The sequence below is a fragment of the Copadichromis virginalis genome, linkage group LG13 (genome assembly GCF_057382275.1).
Source record: "Copadichromis virginalis isolate Kocher_CV1m ecotype Utaka linkage group LG13, C_Virginalis_male_GT1.1, whole genome shotgun sequence".
Taxonomy (NCBI): Eukaryota; Metazoa; Chordata; class Actinopteri; order Cichliformes; family Cichlidae; genus Copadichromis; species Copadichromis virginalis.
The window spans coordinates 6,560,157-6,586,515 of NC_140630.1; the positions used below are offsets into that span (position 1 = coordinate 6,560,157).

Below are 26,359 nucleotides of genomic sequence, written 5' to 3' on the forward strand. Positions count from 1 at the left end.
AATATTGGAAAAACTTTGCCAGGTCTGGGAAGTCTCAATTTCTACTGTAATATTCCGATGATTGGGTTTGGAAAAAAAAAACATTAAAAGATGGAATCATCCTGCTTTGTATCAACAGCTGCTGTCGGTGGTGTAATTGCGTGTGGGATATTTTCTTGGCACACTTTAATCCCGTTACTACTAAGTTATCAACATTTAAATGCCAGACGAGTTTTGTTGCTGAACATGTCCATCCCTTTATGACCACAATGTGTCCATCTTCTGATAGCTCACAAAGCTCTAATCATCTCAAACTGGTTTCGCCAACAAGACAATGAGTTTACTGTAATCAAGTGGCCTCACATCTGACCTCCCTTGCTGCCTTTTTATTGAGAGACAGTTCACACAAAAAACATCAGAACAAAGCCACGCCCACATGGTTCTAAGACAAGGCATTGTATGTATATGTGTGAACTTCTGTAAGAATGTGTGTGTGTGTGTGTGTGTGTGTGTGTGTGTGTGCTAAATGTTAGCGTCATAGCATCATTGTCATACTCATTAAACCCCTTTAGTGACTTGTCACCATCCTAGAATAAAGCTTCAGGTTTTTCCTTTTTAATTTCTCAACCCTCCTCTATAATGAATTTTTAATTTCTGATAAGGAAATATAATATAATACGAACATAATCATTTTATTTCTTAGATAGCAGCACTGTTATCTTATGGGTGAAAAACAATCTGTAGTTTATGTTTGATGCAAAGTAGACACCTAAATTTCTTCTAGTAGGATCTACACAAATTACAGAGTAAGTATATAGGTGGGTTAGAAAGGTATTTTTGGATCAACTTGTGTGGGTTTTTATTTTTAACCTCCTAAGACCCGAACTCTTCCATAGCATGCATTTTTAATTTCTCTTTGATATTTGAGCATATTGGGGCCCGATGAATGTAAAAAGAAAGAATTACCAGATTTTTTTTTTTACCTTATTTTCGTTTTTATGAAAAATAAGAGCCACATATGAGGATATTTGTTTAAAATTTTGATAGAACAGTAGCAGTATAATGTCCTCGTAAGTGGATATCAGGCTCTTGTAGAGCAAAATTGAGTATTTTGGTCTAAATAACCCAAAATGTGATGTCCACATATGTGGACGCCAGGTCCTAGGAGGTTAAAGTAAAAAAAAACAACAACAACAAACAAACACATAAAACCTCCAGCAAAATCTGCTTGTCTAAGTGTGTACCTTGCTTTAGTTGTGTCTGGTCATGTTGATACCTCTCCATCGCAGTGTGCGTCTGTGCAGGACGAAGAGGTGGGTAGAGGATTTCATTGAGCCTTGGGTCTCTCTGCTTATTGTTGATGAACTCTGTCATCTGATCGACTGACAGCATCCTATCATTGGCTCCTCTGCAGAGCAGAGAAGAGTCAGGTTGAAAGTCAGAGCATTAGAGGATAAACCTTCTCAGAAATTTGTATGCTGTTTGGGTATTTTTGTGGAACCACTGCTGGAGTGCTGCTTAACCTCATACTCTTGAAAAACAGTTTTTAAAATGGGAAGAGTGCTATTGTATTGGTTTTATCAATTGATTAAATCAATTAAGTTAAATCAATTTGCAAGGGTTTAGAACGTTTGTAGAAACTGGAATACGTCAACATGTTTTTATGTGTGATGAGAAACCACTAGAACAAATGTACAAGTGGTATGCTGCATAAATCTGCCAGTTTTCACATTGTACAGATTTATCTACTGCTTTCCAATGCTAGAAAAAAAAAAACAGATACAGAGAATTACTACTACAAGTACAAGTGTAGTACAAGTACTACAAAAATTATAGCTAAACATTTAAATTATTTTATTATTATCATCCTTTATTGATTCCAGTTTCTTCGATGCAGAAATGCCCTGTGATAATATTTGAGAACAACTAGATGATACGCTTCTTTTTTTTAAAATATCAAGTTGTCATTCTAAGTGTGAAGATACGATGTGAAATTTCAGATTGGGCCCATCTCACAGTGGTTCAGGTCTCAGTCACACAGACCTAGAGACCTGTTGGCACTTATCTAGCTACCACCAGTCATGCGGGAAAAGTGTGTATTCTGTGACTAGTAAGCGAGTGGTTGCTGGAGGTTCCTGACAGTCTCGTGCATAACAAACTGGTAGTAAAGAGGTATATGATGAAGCACTGAAAAGCTCCTTGTGATTGCTGTGGTCATTACTAGGCTACAAGTAGTTTGCATAGTTTACATTAAAAAAAACTCCAGGATCAGGATTTAGATCGGCTTCAGAAAGCTAATTACTTCTAACAAACTGGTCCAGTTGCATAACATCGTTGGAAGAGGGGATAGATTAGTTTTAAGAATATGATTACTGCTGCAAAGCTAAAGATCAACCAGTTTGTTCAATCCCTGTCTGTCTGTACAAGTGGGACAGGCGATGAATCACGATTTTTCTGATATCAAAAAAATTGGCCTGAAGCAAATAACAACTTTTCATTTTGTAGAGTAGCTTCTTCATCTTTAATACATCTTTTAGCAGAGTAGAGGTCAGTAGCTGCAGCAAGAGCTCCAGCTCAAGTTATTTTCTGTTTACTTACTGCAGTTTGAAGATGTTCCCAAGCTCAGGACGAGGGCACAGACTATCCAAGAAGTTCCGGTAAACTTCAAGTGTTAAGTCTTCCAGTTTGATGCTGTCACCCTGTCAAATACAAAGAACATGGGCATTAATTATTGATAATGCCAACTGCAAAATATAGTTCAAAACCCTTTTTAAAATGCAACTTTTCCTCCAACATGTCTTCTTCAAAAACAATCTTTCTGTGCTCACAGGAATATTCAATGTGTGATTCATGTAAAATCAACACCACTTTGTTTTGAATTGGAAGTGGCTGCTTGAAAACTTGATGACCCAGATATCTGAGCTTATTTCACCCATCCATGCACTATGAGTCATTCTGGACAAAACCAACAGACAAAAGCTTCAACAGAAAACAGAAAACTGAGAAGAAAGAATAAAGAGAAAAAGAGAGAAAAAAACTAAATACTTTGTGAGTCTAATATGTAGTTATCCATGAAAAGAGAACAGCTTTTCATGTGTGTCTTTCATTCCCTGCCACCTATAATAATCCAAACTAACTGAAGTATTTACCCGTCCATAGGGCAGTTTGCAGCTCTCCAGGGCATTCTCGACTCTTTTTCTGTCCGATGAAAACAGCCGAACAATACTGAAACAGACAGTGGTGCAACAATATTATGATCATTCCACCAACCCAAAACTCACTTTTTTACTTTCCGTAAGAACCTCTACATATTCTTCTCTCCAACTAATGGGCCGACATTTACGGTGCTAATCCTCCATAACGGTTCTTGAAATGCAACTATTCCCCGTGTACGCAATTTCACTTTGGCAAATCTCACCCTCTTCACTTGAGCCCAAAGCTTCGACTGTGCAAACTGTCAAACCGTGCGGGCTTTCTTAAAACTCTACTCCCTCGGCTTCTTAGATATCAGCTGACCTTAATTCGGCTCTCAGTTTGCTTCTAAAATACAGCTTCCTGTCATAACTGTATTATCCATCTCATGCTCTGGCAGTGGTTGATTACCAGGTCAGTGCTGAATTAAGCACCTTCATGAATCCTGTCCCTGTTTTTGCTTCCCCAAGTGCACATGGAATTAAGTTTATTTTTGGAAGCAAGGGACAGGAAAGAGCAAAGTTAAAGTTTGTGCGTGTCTCTGAAGATTTCTTCAGGCTAATTCCTCACGTTCCCAACCATATACTGTAACATGTGCCTCAAAGCAAATGCTTGGGTAAAACCACTGAGTGAGGCTTGGGGACCTAATAATCATCGGGAACTCACTTCTTGACAGGAATTCTCCCCTCTGCATTCGGCTGAAGAGTTAACTTGATGTACCTGAAGCAGAAAAATTAGAGGGTGTCAGTTTCAAAGGGTGAAGTAGCAAAAGTGGTCGGGCAAATGGGTCAATGGTGTGTGTGAATGAAGCATTTTGTAAAACCATTAAGATTAAAAGATGTGCAGAAAATAGGTTTCAAAAAGGTGTCAGGAAGCAGCAGGGATGATTAAGTTTATCACAAAAGACTCAGTATTTTTTTTATTAACCTCCAAACTCCACAAATCCACATCTGTGCTTCCCTTTAAGCCATATACTGTTTAATAAAACAAACAAGTGCGTGCAGTGATGAATGTGTGCGTACTCACGCTTTCAGCAGACTCTGGTCTCGGTTGAGATTGTGGCTCAGCAGGTTGGAAGACAGAGAAAACAGTTCCTCACACCACACCTACAAAAAAACGAAACACAAAAACAGTCACACACTGCATCATCATTATCATCACAATTAGTCATGGTCACGGTCGCTTTAATGAGCTCAGCACCTTGGCTTCGTCCTCCTGCGAAGCGATGAAGTTAAGCTGGTTGACGTTTACAAGGTCTGAAGCCGTAACCACGGTAACCATGCGGTTCTCCAGCCTACCAACCAGGTTTCCCACATCGAGCAGCTCCCGCAGCTTAGCCTCCTATTGGATGACACAGAGTGAAAGCTGTCAGTGGAATCAGAGCCACGAGGGAGGCATGCACTGTAGAGAGGAGACGGATGAAAGTGAGGGGACCTGGAGGGATGCGGGGACGGCTGAGACCATTTGAGGCAGTTTATTTGCATCTATTTTTACCCAGTGTGACATGTTGTTTGCAACATACAGTGTGTTATATGTGTAAAGAGAGTGCAGGCTGAACTTGATAGTAAATCAGGCGATCAAACAGAGAAAGATGTTTTTGTGGAAAGTAAGGAAATAAAAATTATTTAATGTTTGTCACCTTCCTCAAGAGGGGCTCCACATTTTCTCCAGTTTTTCTGACTGAAGAGGGTCTCATCATCGCTCATGCAAGTCTTGAGTTTCCACTTATTTTTTTATTTTCTAGTAAAATGGGAAATAGGCACAGCGACTCATTGAAACTTGTGCAAATATACAGGGAGTGCAGAATTATTAGGCAAATGAGTATTTTGTCCACATCATCCTCTTCATGCATGTTGTCTTACTCCAAGCTTTATAGGCTCGAAAGCCTACTACCAATTAAGCATATTAGGTGATGTGCATCTCTGTAATGAGAAGGGGTGTGGTCTAATGACATCAACACCCTATATCAGGTGTGCATAATTATTAGGCAACGTCCTTTCCTTTGGCAAAACGGGTCAAAAGAAGGACTTGACAGGCTCAGAAAAGTCAAAAATAGTGAGATATCTTGCAGAGGGATGCAGCAGTCTCAAAATTGCAAAGCTTCTGAAGCGTGATCAGCGAACAATCAAGCGTTTCATTCAAAATAGTCAACAGGGTCGCAAGAAGCGTGTGGAAAAACCAAGGCGCAAAATAACTGCCCATGAACTGAGAAAAGTCGAGCGTGCAGCTGCCAAGATGCCACTTGCCACCAGTTTGGCCATATTTCAGAGCTGCAACATCACTGGAGTGCCCAAAAGCACAAGGTGTGCAATACTCAGAGACATGGCCAAGGTAAGAAAGGCTGAAAGACGACCACCACTGAACAAGACACACAAGCTGAAACGTCAAGACTGGGCCAAGAAATATCTCAAGACTGGTTTTTCTAAGGTTTTATGGACTGATGAAATGAGAGTGAGTCTTGATGGGCCAGATGGATGGGCCCGTGGCTGGATTGGTAAAGGGCAGAGAGCTCCAGTCCGACTCAGACGCCAGCAAGGTGGAGGTGGAGTACTGGTTTGGGCTGGTATCATCAAAGATGAGCTTGTGGGGCCTTTTCGGGTTGAGGATGGAGTCAAGCTCAACTCCCAGTCCTACTGCCAGTTTCTGGATGACACCTTCTTCAAGCAGTGGTACAGGAAGAAGTCTGCATCCTTCAAGAAAAACATGATTTTCATGCAGGACAATGCTCCATCACACGCGTCCAAGTACTCCACAGCGTGGCTGGCAAGAAAGGGTATAAAAGAAGAAAAACTAATGACATGGCCTCCTTGTTCACCTGATCTGAACCCCATTGAGAACCTGTGGTCCATCATCAAATGTGAGATTTACAAGGAGGGAAAACAGTACACCTCTCTGAACAGTGTCTGGGAGGCTGTGGTTGCTGCTGCAGGCAATGTTGATGGTGAACAGATCAAAACACTGACAGAATCCATGGATGGCAGGCTTTTGAGTGTCCTTGCAAAGAAAGGTGGCTATATTGGTCGCTGATTTGTTGTTGTTTTGTTTTTGAATGTCAGAAATGTATATTTGTGAATGTGGAGATGTTATATTGGTGTTACTGGTAAAAATAAAGAATTGAAATGGGTATATATTTGTTTTTTGTTGCCTAATAATTATGCACAGTAATAGTCACCTGCACACACAGATATCCCCCTAAAATAGCTAAAACTAAAAACAAACTAAAAACTACTTCCAAAAACATTCAGCTTTGATATTAATGAGTTTTTTGGGTTCATTGAGAACATGGTTGTTGTTCAATAATAAAATTATTCCTGAAAAATACAACTTGCCTAATAATTCTGCACTCTCTGTATATGGAAATACAGTATATAAGGGAAAATCAGAGTCTGTACAATTCTAACAAGGCTGAAAGCCAACACTGGGTATACACAGCAACCTCTATTCTTCAGCGCAGCCTGAATTCTCCTAGGCAAGCTTTCAAGTAGTCTTCAGGAATAGTTCTCCGGGCTTCTTGAGGGAGATTCCTCTTGTTCCAGTCAAGATGATACACGGTGTTTCAATGATGTTGAGGTGCGGGCTCTGGAGAGGCCATTCCTACTATATGCCATCTTACTGATAGTGTTATGTTGTATGTTTTTCTGTCTAAGACTGAAAGTGTGTTTGTGAACACTGCTGCCAGATGCTTTTTAGATGCTACTGTCTGGTTTGTGACTGAAATGCAGTCCCAGGACATGATGGATTCTCCACTGGTTCCATGATCCTCTTGGGGAAACTCCCATAGGGCTTAAAATCTGGGACTCTCCACCAGTTACTCTTAGAACTGAAGAAGCTTCTCTGATGAGAGGTGAAACATCTTCAAGGAAACTTAAAGAAGTCCAGACACTTTTCTTTCCAAGCTCCTTAGACTACCATGACCTGGGTGACTGAGAACCTTCACAGACATTTCAAATTTGGTTTGTGTAATTTGGCACATCTCAGACTTTTCTCCTGGTTCCTTTCTTTGGTTTTTTCTTGACAGCCACCCTTCAATTAATACTATTTCTATGAGACTTTGGGGAACCAATCAACTGTCAGGTGTCAAGTCTTCTACATTTTTATTTTAATTTCTTAAGGACAATACTTTCAGATACTGTTTATCTGTTGTAAATAGTTTTTTGACCTGACGTTTTTTCTTTTGCCCTCCATTTGTTCACTTTCCTCAAATATTTTACGGATACACTATGTACACCAGTCAATAGCTGGAGAATTATTGCTCAAGACCATTTTAAAAAGTACTAAAAAGTCTGGTGCCTTGGAAGCAAAATGTAAGAAATGAGAGGCCAGTTTGGGAGATCAGTATAGTCTTGCATTCTGTTAGTACCATGGTCTGGTGGGTTAAACGTTATGCTTAAATAGTGCTGCCGCATGTGTAGATTTCAGGAAAGTTGAGTTTACATGTCTACCAGTGATTTAAAGCACATCATTCACATTTCCTTAAAGAAGTTTGTTGCCTGATGGCAAAGAGGTCCTGGGTTCAAATCCATCAACCAGACTGGTGCTTTTCTGTGTGCCTGTGTGGGTTCTCTCTGGGTATTCTGGCACCCCACTACATGCATTTTAGGTTAACTGAATCAACATTGCTTGTAGGCTTCAAAGTAATTGTGAATGGCTGTCTGTCTCTTAGCCCTGATGGCAGGTGATCTGCCCAGTGTGTGTATGCCACGAGGTGATGGCACACCAGCCATGTCTCCTTTTGCGTACTTATTGAGGAAAGATGTGAAATCACTGATTTTTAAAAAAAGGTTTTCCAGGGGTTCGGTTTGTTAAATGTTTTTGCGTTTTCCTTTTGTTGCTTCGGTTTAATGTTCAATCTTGTGATTATTCCGTTAAATTCCCTCCTCACATGGTGGCACATCATTTTCAGGATGACAAAGTAAAAGCAGGGGTAGAGGAGGACCAGAGGGAGGAGATTATTAGAGACTTATGAGGCAGTCACAGTAACAATCAAGGATTAAAATCATTAAGAAACCCAGTCAGGCAAATATTATGGCTGCCCTCGAACAAAATACATCAGATGCTTTGCTATTTATGAAAGCAAAGCACAAGTCTTCTATTGAAGTAGGAAGCAAAGCAATAAATATAACATAAACGATAGTAGGTAACAGAAATAAAATCTAAAGTACTTCATGGTAGTACAGAAAGAAAAAAGAGGCAATAAAAAACATCAACTTATTATTAAAGCACGAATGCCGTAATGTCAGCTACAAAAAGTAATGCAAACGTTAAGTCAAATATTAAAAATTTCATGAATAAAACATCACATTCTGCTGCATAAGAGGAGCAACTGTTAGGTGAGAGGTCACTGGCTACAGAGATGCAGTAGGAGGATTGAAAATTGCAATGCAGGAAGGACACAGCATACATTTCACACGTGCAGAGTCAAGTAGAGGTGAATATAAGCAGAGAGATGACAGTACCTTGGGTGTTTTCGTGCTTCTGCCTGTTCTGACATCTTTTACCAGGGTCAGGTCCAACAGCTCTGTGTCCTAATGAAAACACACCCACACATAGAGCACACACACACTCACGCAGTCAGCTGTTATCTGGGAGCTAAAGGCCTCCTGCTGTTTCCTGTTAAGGATTTAAGCCGACCTGGAAAGAAAGTGTGCATGTATGTATGTGTGTGCAATGGTATGCTGTCTTATATGCTTGCTTTTTTCATACCTTTTAAAGGTATCCACCCAGCCTTTGACTATACATTGTATCTCTACAGTTCTTGTGTATGAATACATAACCTTAACATTGGCAAGCCTCTTGATTAACAAAGCTAAAAAAAAAAAAAAAAATTTCAACATTCTTGGAATTGTGTGTAAAAAAATAAAAACAGCTAATTCCTGAATAGCACACAGTTTGTGCTTCTCATGTATTTTCATACTTTCAGGTGACAAAGCTAACCCCTGGGTTTTTGAACGTCTGGGTGGCCACTTATGATCGCAAGGCGATTGCACAAGTCACCTGATGGGAAGCAATCTGTCTCCAAATAATCACGGTCCAACTCAGACTGACTCACTCTCAAACAGGTTGGGGAGGCTTTGCAAGTAATTGATGTCTAATTTATGAACACTGACAGTTTGCCAATGTGTTGCAACCAATCTGAATCAGTCTGTGCTGCTGAGTGCAACTTGTCTGCTGTTCATGTCTTTGCAGCAGCTGACTCGACTCAGCTGGTTGACAAACTAGCTGTATTTTGGTTATATCCTGAAATAAAAGCTGGAATGCTGAGTGTTTATGCCATTCTGCAGTTAAATCACCATCTTGCAGCAACTACCTCATTATTTGTGGAGGCCTTTATTAATATTTGTTTCAAATCTATGTGGTTCTGATTTGACTGACTTTGAATGTAAGTATTTACTGTACTTTTCTGTTTAATGCAAATTTCTCTGTATGTAGATGGCAACAGAGTTGCTATTTTCACTGCTTTATCACAATAAATCATCATATTATCACAAAAAGTTTGCATGTAATTACCAACCTGTTGCTATTTAACTGTAAGCTAACTCAGACTGATATCTGACCAAGTCAGTGTAACTATCATTTGAAGACAGGAACTGGCTGTGAGTGGTCACAAACTTCAAAGCAACAATTTCAAAGGTAAGAAAACTGTAAAATCATTACACATGGTGGGAATCATTTTGGCTCTGCTATGATCTCCAACTGCAGCATTTAGTATATCTTTTTCTCTGCATTCCAAAAACATAACTGGTTATTGTTAGCACAGTGAACCTGAATGTTGTAAATATGTATGCAGTTTCTGTAGTAGATAAAGGTCACAGACAAGATTATGTGGAAGCAAGATATTTAGCATCTTATAGCAAAACATAACATAGCATAGCAAAAACAGATCAGACTAACAGCTAGACTGTATTGGTTATATTTTTGTGTATAAAAAAATAATAAAATTGCTTCACAGGTGCACAAAAAATGATTCAGACAACATTTAATCAAACTTAAAATGGAAAATTAATTTAAAAAACCAATCTTCATTAGCAAATTAATTTAGTCAAATGTGCATAAAATAAGAAGGTAATGAAACATTTAATGATTCATCTTTGATTCAGAATCTAGTCTGAAAAAAGTTCCAGTTTTAATGACTGAAATACTGAATATTGATGAGTCACCAAATCAATTAATGTCACTTTTTGAGGTTTCAAGCTTAATTTGTTCCTCATCATTTAATATCTACAGCCAGTCTAAGAGAATTATATCTAAGACAGCTGATTTTTGTGCTTAACCTTGTTTTGGTCGGTCCAGTAGAGGTAAAATCCATGTGGATCCACATGCAGAGTCACTGGAGTGACAGTGGACAAATCCTAGGGAGACAGGTGGAGAGAATGAAAATAACCGTAAAACATCATAAAAACTCAAGCGAAAAATCATTTACGTAGCTAATGCACTCATAAAAATGTTCTACTTTCTACTTGGTAGGGCGAGAAAATTATGTAAGAATACACTTGTCTGTGGTGGCATGAAGTGATAGTGATTCATACTGTAAGTGTCCAGAATCTTATTTTACTACTCACTACAGCGTGACCTCTTTTAACCAGGGAACACTAAGCGATTTCATTTTCATGTTACAGAAGTTCTTTTCAGCTGTCATAACACTAACTATCTATCCATATTAACCCACCATGATAGTTCCTAATTGGCTCCAGGTGGATTCAGACAGAGCAGCTCTTCTGATGTTTTGCTGTTTGAAAAGTCATAGCATTTTATACACAGCAGGTGTCTCAGAGGACCGGTTTCTGTGGCTAATTACTGGTTAAAAATAAAAGCACCTTGAAGCCTGGTGTAAATATCTGGTATTGAATGGACAAAAATAATACTTACTAAGTATTTTTTATATGGGGTTAAGCAGTTTGAATCCCCCAAATTATTTGATAAACTGATGTTTTGAAGCTTGCAGCCAAATTGAATATGCTTCAAGGGAGTGCAAAGATTTGTGACTATGTAAAGCTTTGAATCTATACAGTTTAGTAAAAGTTTAATCAGAGTGGTTTCAGTTGCTTTTCTGCAAAACAGAGATAGGGTTGGAGTGACTTTATTACAGGTACTGATGGAATCTTTTAACAGTTTCAGTTGCCATGAATCAAACAAAAAGGTTCAAAAGATTTAATGTGACAGATCAAAAATAAGTTAATAATCAAAAATAAAGCAACTTAAGCTGTACAAAATCAATAATAACAGCAAAAAAGTCTAAATATCGAACAACACAAATTTGCCAGTGACGCCAGAAGAAGACAGCATAGCATCAAAAATTAAAGCTGAAATTTGTCATTTTTGCAAAGTTGGTGAAGCAAACTTAAGACTTCTTTATAAAGTTGATTAACCTGCAGCTTTTGTAACCGGGGAGCTGTGACTTATAGTTATAGTTACAACAAGACAATTCAACCAAAAGGTTTTAGACATCATATCATATTGACAGTATATGTTAAATTGAATCCAATATTTTTGCTGGTTCAGTAATAGGAGATTCAATGAAATAATGAAGGCTACTAAAGGATTATTGTATAATAAAATAATAATAATATTGTTAAGTTGACTAATGCTGTTAAAGATTATAGTTGTAACATTGGTTGCTTTCGACCTCTCGAGTTATAAATATCAACATGTCAGAAATGAGAGAGATGGGAAACTTTGCTGCTTAAATAAACCACCAAACTGCATGTCATTAATGTATGATCTGAGCAGAGTGAAGCATGATACCATGCAGCTCAACTCATCTGCTTAAACTAGCTCACCGGCTTTGCTTCTTCCTATTCCATACCAGCACGGATTGGACTGATTTCTCTCCACTTTCAAATCTTTTGTTCTCATTGTCCTAGAACACTGAATCTTCCTAAAAGGGCACACACTAACAAAGACTATGGCATGCCAGTGCCTTCTCATCCCGGGGCTTGTAATGCTACATTTTACTGGATGCCTCCATGCTATGCGTAATGTGTCCTTTGTTGTTGGTACCTTGACACGGACTTGAAAACAATCTTGTCTGAGGCACAGGAATAAGATGTTCCAATACAATTTAATGTTACATCTAATTAATATAGTGCTGTCCACCTTCTTATAAGCTAAACCTTAATTGATTTGATGCTCAAACCCAACAGCTGTATTATCTGTGTGCAGAACAAGAGCAGGGAGGTGTGAAACAGTGACAGTTTCCCACTTCCAACATGAATCTTTTGCATCTTTCACAGCTGCACACAGTAGTGAAGGCTTTAGCCTAACAAGGTTCTGGACTCAGTTACTGTGAATGGATATCAGTTTTGTACTTCTACAAAACTGCTCAAACTGTTTTGTTAATATGTAAAAATTATTAACAGGAACAGAGATCTATTTAGGTATTAGTTAAATGAAAACCATAAAAAATGCCTGGCACATAGGTTAATTGGGCTGCTGCTTTATACTATACACTGCCAGAAAACCAGTACATGGTTAGGGTTAGGAAAAGAGTATAGGTAAAACACACCCACTTGAAAAAAGTAGCTCATACTATTGACATGTGGGCTAACTTGCGTATAATCGACCCATACACCCGCATGAAATGATGCCCCAGGGACAACTGGAAAGGTTAATGTAGTTTGGCAGCTTGTAGCCATGACAGGCAAAATATCCGTTAGCAAAGTAAAAGGGTATAGGCTACTGAAATAAACTAATCCCCTCTTTGAGGAAAGCAGCTGAAATCAATACCAACAGAAGCTAAGGGCACTGATGACCAATTCAGATTCCTTTATTGTCATTCAGTCAATACATCACAAGTGCATTGCTGAACAAACTTACAAGCACAGAAAAATCACAATAAAACAGAACCAGGTTTAAAAAATCTGTCTATTAACCACTGAATAATGGACAAAAAAAATTAAATAATATGAAAAGGTATGAAATATATTTTAGGGATACAAATGCAAAAAAGAGCCTGGAATATCCACTAGTGGCCAAAAGTCCACCACAAGGAAGGAATACCACCTAATAAACCAACTATTATCACCTATCACAGTAACTAAATACAGTAACTGAACAACACTAAATTAGTCACTGAATTCTAAAATTTCCCATATTTCTTCAGAATCTTTAGAAAAGAACATATGTTCTCCTCATACGTAAAAAGCTGTGAATTGTGAGTGAGAATAATGGAATTTATTGATTTAAGATTTAAGCTGGACTATTCCAGATGTCACAGGGAGAAAAGAAAGGTATCCTCGTCAGTTCTATCATTATAACTTGTCTTTAGTCCCAGCTCAGAATGTTGCACCTTAATTTAATGGTGCAAAATTATATACAGGGGTACACAATAATTTAAATAATTAATTGTTTGCATGCATGGAAAATGACTAGCATTAAAACTCTTACTAAGGCTCTTACTAAGACGGTTTGTCTGTCACACATCAGCATCTGCTTTTCATGTGGCACAATTGCTAACCTCGGCAACACTATATTTCTATGGTACTTCTTTTTCTCTTTGTTTTCCTGATCGTACACAAACTGTTTCATAATGCTAGTCAATAAAATCTGGCAAAGCTATACCTCTTACCTGCTGTGCTATAATTAATATAGCTATTCAAAAGGGCATATATTTAACCCTTGGAGGGACTTTTTACTCCATCCCTATTTCTCAGAAGGCACAGGAACCAGCTTGAGCTCAGTCCTCTAAACATTAGATGTCCATACTTATAAAGTTCTTCACATTCTTTTGCAGGATTTTTGTTTTCTTGAAAGTGTTAACACAGCCTACATTTGGAAGAAGAAAAACCAGAAGAAGAAGAAGCTCAGAAGCTGGTTAACTAGCTCCCTGGTTGTCACCTGTTGCCATAGCAACTGATTCTATTTTTCATAAAACCCGGCTCTACATGTTTGAGAGATTCAAATATCAAAACACACACACACACACGCACGCACGCACGCACGCACGCACGCACGCACGCACGCACACACACACACAAGTTTAAGCTATTGTGAATGGATTCAGCTCTGCATTGGATTAGTTCTTAAGTACTTCTCCATAAGTATGATCCATGACATTATAAAGCTCAAGGCAGTGATAATAAACACACACACACACACACCTGATCTGTTTAGGTGCTGGTAACCATGTCAGTTACCATGGCAACCGGACAGCATTTTTTTTTCCTCCTCATTGTCAGCGCTCTGTACTTCAGCATACCAACACACACACATGCACACAGAGGAACACACACAGCTCTGCAAATACCTTGTGTTTGACTGTGCTCATGAAGGGCACAGGAGTAAGTATGTGTGGGCTTTATACACACACAGTACATGAATACTGGTGGATAGAAGACTGATCAGAAACACATTTCAGACACACACCTACATACACACACACACTATCTGCCTCACTGGTAAGATCCACAGGTACTTACTGCCAAAGCTCAATCAGCAAATGAATAGTAAACACATCTGACAACATGGCACATTTCCTCCTCTTCCTCCTCAATTTCTCACGCTCCACATTAATTCAGCTAGTTTCAATTCTTTGACTGTTTCCTCAGCCTCCTTATTTTTTTCAAGTAGTAGAATTAAATAAAACTATTTGCTTGTGCTTGAGGAAAATCAGTCCTTACCTCATCCCATTTAATGAAGTTGCTTCCGTTCCTCAGCGTGTGAGAGACGGAAGGAGGTTGGAGTTTCAACGCGTGGACCCCCGGCTGAGCACTCGCCATGGCTTCACACACACATTAACCCTCACTTTCTCTCTCTCACACACATGCACGGACTAGAGATGCTCAGATGCAGGAATGCTGCATGTCAGTCATGTCCGAGCTGAGAACTCCTCAGAAGTCAGGCATAGATGCTCAGCTGCAGCAGCATCCTCTCCTCTTCTGAAGAAGAGTCTTGTATTTTGTATTTTGTCTTTGCTTTATCTTTGTTCACTCTTAATTTTTTTTTATTTGAGCCCTTCTTCTCTTTCTCCTTTCTTTCTGCTCTGTGCCTCTGTTCTCACACCTCTTTTTTCTTATTCTTCCCTCCTCTCTTCTTTCTCCCTCCCTCTTCTTGTCTCCCCCTCTCTCTGTTGGTGCTGCATCTCACAGAGAGACAGACTGAAACAGATGCCTTCGTGGGAGACAGGATATGTGTGTGTGTGTATGTGTGTGTGCATGCACTGCCTCCACAATTTGACTCATCGGCGACATGCGCACAACGGCAGCTTCCCACAGATGGGGGAGGGGTAAGAGAGGGAGAGCCGGAGCGACAGGGAGAGCGAGGGAGATAGAAAGAAAGAAAGAGAGTGGGAGAGATGGAGAGAAATGAGGAGAGAAGAAGAGGAAGGAGGGAGAAAGAAGAGGAGAGAGAGAATAAAGAGCTAGAGGGAGAAAAGAAAAAGAGAGTGGGCGTTTTAGTGGAGGGTGAATCAAACCAAACCAGGATTATAGTCAAATGAGGCCAGTTTTGAATACACACTATATTAACAGCTATATTATGTGCTTCCTATACCAAAGGCATTAAATCTATTATAACAGCCTCTGCTCGTATGGGTAGGTTCGTCATCATGCTGTGAAGCTACGGTGCAGGGATTTGAACATCAGTCAGGTTTGGTGCTGATACTGTGTCATGAGGCTTTTACTTAGACTTTTTACTTAGGTTTGGTTGAAGATTTGGCGACGTGCTGGTAACGAGTCAGCTTGTTTACAGCCAGCTTTAAATTTTTGGTTTCTTTTGTTAGTTTGATTACTCAACTGCTTAAATTTTATTCAGGCTTACACAACAGAAAAGAGTAGGAGTAGGATCAGCCCTCCCGAGCTATGATCCCCCCCCCCCCTCCCCCCAAGCGCCACCCCACCAAAGACATTGAAGTACAGTACTGTTCATCTTACAGTCCACATTGGATGAGAGCACAGATCAGTACCAATGGGAATGTAACTGAGTACATTTACTTCAGTGCTTGTACTAGTATTGTGCTTAATATACTTATTGCACTTGCTACTAATTGCACATACTTATTAGTATTGCTGTAGTTACTTGGGTATTTTTCAGATTCATTGGATCATTTTAGATAAAGCTATAGTGCTATACATAGCTAATTAAAAACATCAACAGCTGTAACATTAAATATATACACACATCAATAAACTGCTAATTTTAATCCAATAATATCATAAATAGGATTCTGAAAAGTGTAATTTTGAGTGAACTATTAGCTACTTAAGTAGAATTATAATTTGTACATAACTGAAAAAGTAAAAAGTCTAAATACTTTTTTCCACTTTGCTTTAATAAATCTAATAAAAACAGGGTTGCAGATGAGCTTTATAATTTTAGTGTGTACACCAGTTTTCTACACATACACCCACCCCCTCTGCATTCTGGGTTCAAGCATATCACCCCATTTAAAAATTGCATATCTTTTAAATGTAGTCTTCGGTATAAACAAACATTTCCAATGTGATTTATAGAATTTTAAAAATTACATTTTACACATTTAATACATTTAATACAAGCCAGCTTTGTGCTCAGGGGAACGGTGAAGGTAAAAGCAGAAACAGAAATCCCCAAGCTGTTGTCACGAAGCTGGGAAAAGCTATATTATATCACTGTGTGCTGTAGAATTTAGGTTTTCCTTAACAGAGACCATAGGATTGTGGCCAAAACAGTTAAGCAGCAAAAGTATCTAGAATGTAGGAGTTTCCACAGACACAAAATACACAGCATTACTTTCTTTGTATTTTTATGGCTGTGATTTTTATGTTTACAAACACAGCTAATTATAACAGAGGAAGAAAGAGAGTGGGCGAGATGGTGAATGTTGAATAACTGAATATTGGATGATATGAAGGAAAAAACAGAACAATTGAAGACAAACAAGCACAAATCACCGACAATGCGTTCCTTCCTCTAAATGCAAAATCTGAAATTGGCAGGTTTGATGCAGTCAAAAAATAATTACCAAAGTGTTAGTGGGAGTGTAATCATTCAGTGGAACAAGAAGCCTATAAGGACATTTAAGGACATAACCTTGTGAATGTCTGCAATATCTGCTCCTGCGTGCTGTGTTTAACAATAAGCGGTAGATCTAAATCCAGTTCTGTTTTCTGAAAAGCAATCTCAGTAAAACATGTCACTAAGTGCTTACAGAGAGGGACACAAAAGAGATACATAAATACAATAAAATGCTCATAAAAATGCATCTCCGGTGATTTCACTGGGAAAGCGGTGGCACAAAAAGGTGAGCTCACACATTTATGTGTCTTTGGAGGGATGAAAAAAATAATTATTCACACAGTGCCATTTTACAATAAGTAGCTGCGTACAGTGCTTACTCTGAGGATTGATTTCCCATTTCAGTAAGAAACAAACAAAAATAATAAAAAGGAGAAGAATGTTATCCCTGATGCTCTATAACTTACAATTCTTATTTTAGGCAGAGCGATTTGGCTGTCGTTTTTATTGCAGAATTAACAAATAAATTAACTTCCACCATATTAATATGGATCCAAGAATCTCCCAGATGGAAACTGGGTAAATAAAACCAAAACTAAACAACACAGTACGTATGGTTAAATATCATGTATCTAAATACGTTTTTGATGAATTGATCACATAGACTGTATGTAAAAGATGGCTATGGCTTTATTAGTTTTGAAATGTGAATCAGTCATATGTAACTACAAAACAGCTATAGAGCAACAAAACTAAAAGCATTCAGAATAGTTTGTGTGTTGTATCTGTAAGCTGTATATAAAAGAGTTAAGGCTTTGGCTTTGCTTTTCTCTTCTCCAAGGAAAGAGAAAAGTGACCCCAATAAAGTGACTTAAACCTGCATTATTTGTAATTGCCAGCAGGGGGCAACAACTCTGGTGGCAAGAAGGAGACTGAATGTATGCAAGTCTGTGGGAAAATGACTCTATTTCTCCCTTACTTTATAACCTTGATAAACACTTCTTAATGGGTTTATAATCTCAGTCCCTAGCTTCAGGTATTTTTCAGATCATTTTAAGGTATTTTAAGGTATTTTTCAGATCAAATAGAGAAAAGAAAGGAGTATAAAATAAGGTGGACCTTCTGATCTGAGTAAATCACTTCCACTTAAACGTTTTTTGTGCCCTAGATTGTCAGTCAGATCTACCCCTCACTTGCAATAGCCATGTTCAAAGCAACAAGATGCTGACGACATCATATTTTAATGACATTCATATTTTGAGATTGTTGTAGTATTTTCAAGTGTCATTAATGACGTGGATTTAAGATAGCAAGACAGGGAACACTGCCCACCCATTGCTGTTTACCTTAACACATGTACCTCCTATGCACACTTATATATGAAAATATTTATTTCCATATGCCATTACATAAGTCACAAAAACACAGAGCTTGTTGCAATGCAGCAGTGTGACCCCATAACCTCCACAGGGTCTTACACACTCATGATATGCACTATTTCAGGGCCCACTTTACCAGCTATGCAGCCTCCTACACACTCACACTTCAGTGCATGAAAAGACACGTGCAGAGACTCATGTTGCCATGATACTGTGTGATACTGTTCGTCAGCGCCAGAGCCAAAATTATCTGTAAATATACAAAATTAACATTTTGTTGACAAGCTTGGCTGAAAAAACAAAAACATGACTGTATTGAAACGATGAGCTACATAAATTTAACATGAATTTAACTTTTACCAAAAATGCCATTTAGTCTTGTTTAGTGAAAAGAAAAGATGTGAGAGAACACATCTGAAGTCTGTGCTCGCTCATCAAATATCTAAGCAAGGCATTTTTGAACACACAGACACCGAGCTCTAAGAGCCGACAGATTTTTAGATGAAATCAAAACCAACACTGATGAAAATGAGGATTAAAGAGGCATTGTGTAACTATATTTGAGCCAGCAGCAGAAATGTCTGAAATGGTTAAAGCATCTATCTTTGTGGCTTTACCTACGAAATTTAACCTCAAAGTTAAAGTTTGTTAAAATCTTCCTTCGAGATTCAGAATAACCAAATAATCTAAATGCGTTGACATTAAAAGGCAGAAAATTATATCAACATGACAAGAATTCTATATACTGATTGAAGTTAATTTACAGTGGAGACTGACCAGGACAATCATGCAGAGAATTGCAGCCTAAGAAGAGAGTTATGCACATCTGCATATATTAAGGCAACTTTTCACACTTGAGCACAGCAGATGATATAGATACATAAATATGGCCAATTGCTCATCAAATAACCTTTTCACTTATGTCCCAGGGACAATGTTTTTAACAAGTATTAGCTGATGAGAGTGTCTATGTTTGTCAAGATGCCATAAATGATTATTTTGACTCTCCAGTTTCCTCTCTGAACCTTTTTGTGGAAACTAGCTCTGATGTCTGCAATAATATATGCTTGTTGTTTAAAATAAAAGACACACTTACAAATAATGTGGATGTATCTGTATATTTTAGCAGCTTTGCAGTAAAATCTTCTGGCTTCTTGAGCTCTGAGATGTGACAAAAAACAGCAGGAAAAGAAATTGAAATAAGTCAAAAGTGCAAAAGAGCAGGTAGGTTTTGCACTATGGTGAGATGACACAGAGCAACTGAGAAACTCCCACAGCCAGGTTCTGAGTTTTTGTCACGGATGGCTTCAGTTCAGAATCTTCCTGTTAAATTTTCATATAGCGAGTGCAGCGAACACAGACTGTAATCGGTAGCTAAGTGCTGCCTTTTAGTAGCATTTCTGGGGGTGCAGAGTTCTCCAGTGAATTTCTTTTCTGCATTTATAATTCAAGCAACATGAAACACGTTGCAAGTCTTTGAGGATTAGATAAAAAAAAAAAACACATAAAAAAACTAAGACCCATTTAAATTATAAAATTATGATCAACTGAAGTTTTTGGCAGTTTTAAAAATGTCTGTTAAAAACAGACTTGTCTGTTAAAACAGGTTTTTATTAGAATTTACAATGACAGGCAGGAACATCAAACCCACTCTCTGATATTGTTTAGTTCCCTCTTATGGCTACAAAACACTCGTTCCCGAATGGCTTCTACAACACCCCTGATGATGTCTTGTCACAATAAGATTTTGGCAGCAATGTATTCCTTCTTTATTAGATTCTTGATTAGATTCAGATATGGGAACTGAGGTGTCCAAAATCAAGCTGAAATCTTCGTTTTGTCCCTCAAACCGTTCTTGAACCATTTCTGGAGGGTGGCAGGGTGTATTTTCCTGTTGAAAATTGGCCCTTTCAATCAGGGAATACCGTTGCCAGGCTTAAGTAGGGGGTTATGTTTGAAACTAACACCTACTTCAATGCTTCTCAGCAAAACGTTGCTCTGAGCTTCACGCCACCTCCACAGGCTTGCCTTGTTCTCACAGTGTATCCTGCTGCCACGTCTTCCCAGGTAATTGCACATGTTGCTGCCAACATAAAAGAAAAGGAGATACATTAAACCAGGTCCCCCCAGTTCATCTTCTGCCAAACCATGTGCCTACTGTAGACCCCTTCAGGGATGAACAGGCATCAGCAGGAGCAAAGCCCTTCTAGAAGAAAATCAGAATGAATGTGGGCAGTTTTCTGATATACCCTATACACCAAAGTGGGCTATAAAAATATTCCATACACCATTATATTACAGTACCAGCACCTGCCTGAACCACTGATAGGATGGATCCATGCTTTGATGTTATTTAAGTCAAATTCTGACACTTTCGAATGTTGCAATAGAATTTTTCCCCTAACATTTTTCCAGTCTTTGTGAATACTAGTCTCAGTGTCAGTCCTTCAGTTCAAGGTTCAACGTATTGTGCATTCAGACATGTTCTGCACACCTGTAGCAAGTGGTTATTTGAGTTTCTGTTGCCTATCAGGCTGAAGCAGTCTGGCCATTCTCCTCTGTCCTCTGACATCAACAAAGTCTTTTCACCCAAAAAGCTGCCACTCACTGGATATTTTCTTTAGATTAGTAGTTTCTAAATGCTCTAGCACAAAAAATCACACCATGTTCAAAATCACTTAATTTCCCATTCTGTTGCTCTGAATTTCAGCAGGTCATCTTCACCACATCCACATAATTTATTTAGCTGCTGCAATGTGAATGGCTGATATCTAATTAGTTAACAAGCAGTTAACAAAGTAGCCAGTGAGTCTGTTGTTCCCATTTTAGCCACAGACTGGCTCTTGATTTTCCCATAGATTTCTATTCTAGATTCTTTACTTTTCATATCTCCACCTTATATAGTATATCTACAATGGCTACAGCTCCAGAAAGCTGCAGTTCAAATTTGTTGTGACACTTTTATCTTAAGCAACATCAAGAGTTTCAGTAATATGTGCTGCAGAAGCGCTTCAGTGAGTCATGCCCCCCCCCCCCCCCCCCCCTTCATTGGATCACTTCTGCATACCAGGAACACCTGATAAGACTTGACATTCTGAAGATGTCCAAGCCACTAAAATAGACAACACAGCTGCTCACAGCCTTACTTTTGCCCATTTTTCTTAATCCCAACACATCAAATCTGAAGCAAATTGCTGTGCTAAATGCAGTCCATCATGCCATAAGATAACCTTAAGATAAGATAAGATAAGATAACCTTTATTAGTCCCACACGTGGGAAATTTGTTAGGTGCTATTTGTAACAAGATAATCAATGTTACTCATGCCACCTGTCAATGGTTATAATGTCGTGGCTGATCGGCGTATTACACTCAGTCACCCACTCGTGCAAAATGTGTCCTGCCTCAGTGTCCAGATAGAAGGAAACATTGCTTACAGAATACAAAGCCATTTCAAAACAGAGACTGCTCAGAGTTTCTGGTAATGGGACTCCTTGTTATGCACCAGAATCCCTCTGCAGAAGCAAAAGTAGCAAACAGATAATAATGATGCAAACACTTTTTTGTTGTTGTCTGGATTTCTAATACTGAGTCACATTTTACTGTATCTGGCTCACAGGTTATTAAAAAATTATTAAGTATACATAAAAACCTTTGTTAAAATAACATTTTAGAGTAATACTTTTAAATTAAATTTTCCACTATGAAGGACAATTACAGTGCTACGGTATTGAAATTCTTTCCTTTTGAATCCTAAATGCTACAGTTTGTATACTATGCTGTCTTACTAAATGTGTTCTTTGCCCTTGCCCAGATCTTTTATAACCAAATGATGGCCAAAAACTACAGAAAAAAGGCAGCGATTATGAATTTAAGAACATTTCTTTCCTTCAAGAAATTGCTTGTACTTTGCTGCGCACCGCATTATCAACAGGAATCTCAAATCATAAACGCTGTACAAAAACACACAACTTAAGACACTCCTACTGCCCACACACTGGCACTCACACAGACACAAGTGCACATGTGCACACACATCAACAGACAGATGCATTAACACACACACATTTGCACACACCCCAATCTTCACCAGCAGATCTCCGTGCTGGGAGCTTATATAAGGGAGAGTGGGAGGCTGAGAGCTATTTCAGGACCAGAAAAGATGTAAGTGTGCAGGAGCATGTGTGTTTGTGTGTGTGCGGAGCTATAGTACCCATATGGATTTGTGTTGGTACGGCTTTGTGAGTGTAGGCCTGGTGTAAGCACTATAAGGACTCTGATTCAGTGGGTTTCATAAGCAGTCAAGTTTGAAGTGAAGTTTGGCTCAGAACCTCTGACAGCTCAAAGTCTCTGTGCCTACGACGTGTCCAGTCACACCACGGAGCTTCATGAACACACACACTTGAAAGGCAGCACTCCCACGGAGCTGTGCAACTGGAAAATGCCTGTTTACTTGTCGTAGCCACAGACAAATCAAGTGCACCCGGATGTTGTGGCAGCCACATCCTTGCCTTCGCAGCTCTGATAAGAGCCTTTTGAAAACCTTTTAATTGCAGTCTTCTCCCTGAAAATCCTCTCTAAATTGCCTCAAGTCTCTAAAAAGGATTATAAAAGAGTCTGTTCACAACTTTGTACTTAAGAAAGAGTGCCAGCAAAACTGACTGCAACATGTTCTGTGGATTATACAGAATAACGGGAAACACATTGCTGCCGTCTTGTAACTGTAATTATTTATGGCCGTGAGCGCCACAAATTAAATGCAGTTCAACTGAACCTGATCCAGTGAAACGATATGACTACCGTGAGAAAATATGTTCATGCTGGCAGAGTGGTTACGGGGACGGACTGTGATGTCAGCAGTTCAGTCCACCACATTGCTCCAGACTGAAATGTCTTGTCAGATTTTGCATGGACTCGCATGAAATTTCACACAAGCACAGAAACAGGCTCAGGAATGGCAACAACCATGGTGTCAGACTCTTCAGAGGATGCTGTTGATAACCTACACAGCAAAGGCCAGATAGTACACACAGGTGGTGGCTTGTGTCAAAAAACACTGAAGTGGAATAGCAGTGACCAGGGAGGAGTGGTGTCAAATACAATCTTCTACTTAATTACTGTTAGCCATTTGAAAGGAGACTTATTCAATTCAGAGTACATCTTCATACCACATGTCCTTGGATTTTATTAGAGCTGCTTTAATAAAACAAGGCTATTTAGTTCCTCTCCCTGGAACACCCTGCCCTCTGTTTATGCCCCCAAGTTTTTCCTTGCATGGTGTAAATTATTTTAATTCTTTAAAAAAAATCAATTACAGGATTAAAGTTGAATTTTACTTTAATAAATGTGAGCATGATAGCATCAATAAACTTGTCTTTGCTTTCTCTTTGACAGTCCTATTCACTCAGCTAGTTTCATCCCTGTCCTACAGTTTGAAAAGCAGTGCTTTAAGCCTACTAGTTTCTAATTGGCTTCACCTTAAAAACAAAATGACCAGATAGGCAATGGTTGGGGCTTCTATGCTCACAACCACAGATGTGTGACCAATATGTAGCTATTAGGGATATTTTCTCTCGCTAATATCATATATCAATAGTTGAAAAAATACTAGAAAATCAGCATCTAGCGGAGTCTGAATCCTATGTTTTTGACTCAGAGGACAAAAACTGACCTGATCATGTGAAACTTTAGCCATGTTTAATATGAGCATCCACCACTATAACATTACCTGACAGACAAATGTAAAAGCAAAGCAGGCAAAACAAGATTTCAAAGACATGTCTGTATAGGATATGTCTGTATAAGTTCTCAGTCATCCAGGTCATGGTAGTCTAAGGAGCTTGGAAAGAAAGCAACTGGATTTCTTTAAATTTCCTAAAGATGTTACATTTACACTGAAAAAAATAAAGGTCACTCTTTTGAGGATGCCAGTGTTCACATTTTGGATCGAGAGCACAGATGGTTTGAAAGAGCAGCAAAAGAGGGGCTGTGAATGACCGTCATTGAACAGAGGGTGGCTTATGACAGCAGCTGTCAGCCACCTACAGAGCAGTCCTGAGATCCCTTTGCAGGCACCTCAACCCCCACTCAACTCATGCAAAGTCTCACAGTGGTTTTACCCACAACCTCTAGTAGTAATTACTCATGCCTTTCTTCACAGCTTGGCTCATGGGATGGGATGATTAATAGTGGGTCACCGGCCCTCCTCCACTTGGGTTTAAATACCTAGACTCGGCACGATTTGGTTTATGTATGTATCCATCCATTTCACCAGTTTTGAAACTAATCTAATAAAATCATCAGGAAACAAGGAGTCTCTGTTGAGATGTTGTTGGGCAGAGCTAAAGCTTTCTTTAGCTCTGGAGGACAGAGGATACCTCTCACTTCTCACTTGATGCAGGGCTGACTGAAACAGTGAGCGGTAGCCGCAGGGCCGTGCTGACACAAGCATACAGATCCAAAGTTTGTCCTTGTTAGTGTGATTCAGCCTGTCTGTGGGTTTTGGAGAGCTGGGCTGTGAAGTGTGAAGGCACATTTGGCTTTTTTCGCCTCCATCACTAAATCATCTGTATGAGTGTTGGAGGGATTCTTTAACTGGTTTTTCCAGCAGGTTTTGAACCTGGCTTCACTAAGCATGGATAGTCCCAGGTGACAGTTTCTCAAATGTGTCCTGTTAAGTTTTGAAGAACAGGTTTGTTTTGGCATCAACTAAAAGATGAGCAGTAAGGAGAAAATGAGAGTGGCACCAGGTAGAAAATAAAGAAAATAACACACCATTCCTAACTAGCAATCACCGTCAGGTTCTGCTCTATTGTTTAGAAAACTGAGTAATCTGGTTAATCTAACATAATTTACATAATTTAACATATTTCTACTTTTAGCTGACCCTCTTTTCTCTTGAGTCTCACAGTGGAAAAGTCTGTCTGTTACACTAGAGCTCATAGCTGTAGTGCAACAAACTGTGCACCAGTTTCTACTTTTGCTATAGAAAAAAATTGTTTATTTTTTGTCCTTCCATTTTTTAAATCCTTTCTGTGACTTTAAACAATTCCTGTTTAAAGTCACTAGTTAAGGAATATGACTTTAAACAGGAATTGTTAAATATATAACATATAAACACCTAAATTGTCAACTTATTTTTGAACCTTATCTTAAATCCTTTAATTATAAATGCTTATCTGTTCAAATAATCACATCACTGTACAGTTGATTGCTGAGGTCTTTAAATATTTATTGACTGCACATTAATGATACAAACAAGGCCTCTACTGACACTAATGTAAAATCACCGTCGGCGTTTCTTTGCCATTTCTCCATCTAGTGGCTGAGAAAGGCCTTACAGTGGCTTACTTAAACTATTCTCGTTCAAGGTGAATGAGTTGAGTAGCCAGACTAAAGTTTTGTTTATTAGTGGTGTCAGCCATTGTATATAAAGAAAAATAATCCCCACTGTGTGTTTTCTTTATATAATTTGGTTTGTGTTCTTGCAGAAGATGACCTCCTGATAGTTCTTAAATAATCTCATTATTTTCACTTTATTTAAAAACTTGTTTTTGCATAAAATGTAAATGGAAGATCCTTTACTCAAAGCCAGAAAATACAAATCCGTGAATTCTACTTTAATAAGTGAGAAAGTCATTTTCTGAGACAAGAGCACTGATTTCTTTGTAAGTGTGTAGACAAGAAGATTAATTGCAACAGACCAGGAGTCATTTAGACTCCAGTAACCATGAATGAATGAGATGGAAGAATTTGAAGGGATAAGAGATGGATTTCCAAAGGGAAGATCATATTTGAAAAAGAGAAAGAAAGAAAGACAGACAGACAAGCCTTGGGTAAAAGCACTAAATAATTGCTGGATGGAAGATTTTGCCTTTTAAC

At 38.7% G+C, this 26,359-nt stretch overlaps 1 protein-coding gene across 1 annotated transcript in view; it reads right to left on the minus strand.

Annotated features, from left to right (window-relative positions):
* The window catches only part of LOC146695148 (1-phosphatidylinositol 4,5-bisphosphate phosphodiesterase beta-1-like), a 35,771-nt gene extending 20,507 nt beyond the window's left edge, over positions 1–15,264 (minus strand). Inside the window, exons 1-9 of the mRNA XM_085477052.1 lie at positions 14,787–15,264; positions 10,443–10,520; positions 8,628–8,696; positions 4,372–4,512; positions 4,198–4,277; positions 3,838–3,891; positions 3,129–3,204; positions 2,578–2,678; positions 1,224–1,387 (exon numbers count right to left, since the gene is read on the minus strand). Coding sequence (XP_085333178.1) covers positions 1,224–1,387; positions 2,578–2,678; positions 3,129–3,204; positions 3,838–3,891; positions 4,198–4,277; positions 4,372–4,512; positions 8,628–8,696; positions 10,443–10,520; positions 14,787–14,885 — 862 coding nt within the window. The 5' untranslated portion in view covers positions 14,886–15,264. The remainder of the gene's footprint in view (positions 1–1,223; positions 1,388–2,577; positions 2,679–3,128; positions 3,205–3,837; positions 3,892–4,197; positions 4,278–4,371; positions 4,513–8,627; positions 8,697–10,442; positions 10,521–14,786) is intronic.
* Positions 15,265–26,359: the final 11,095 nt, after the last annotated feature.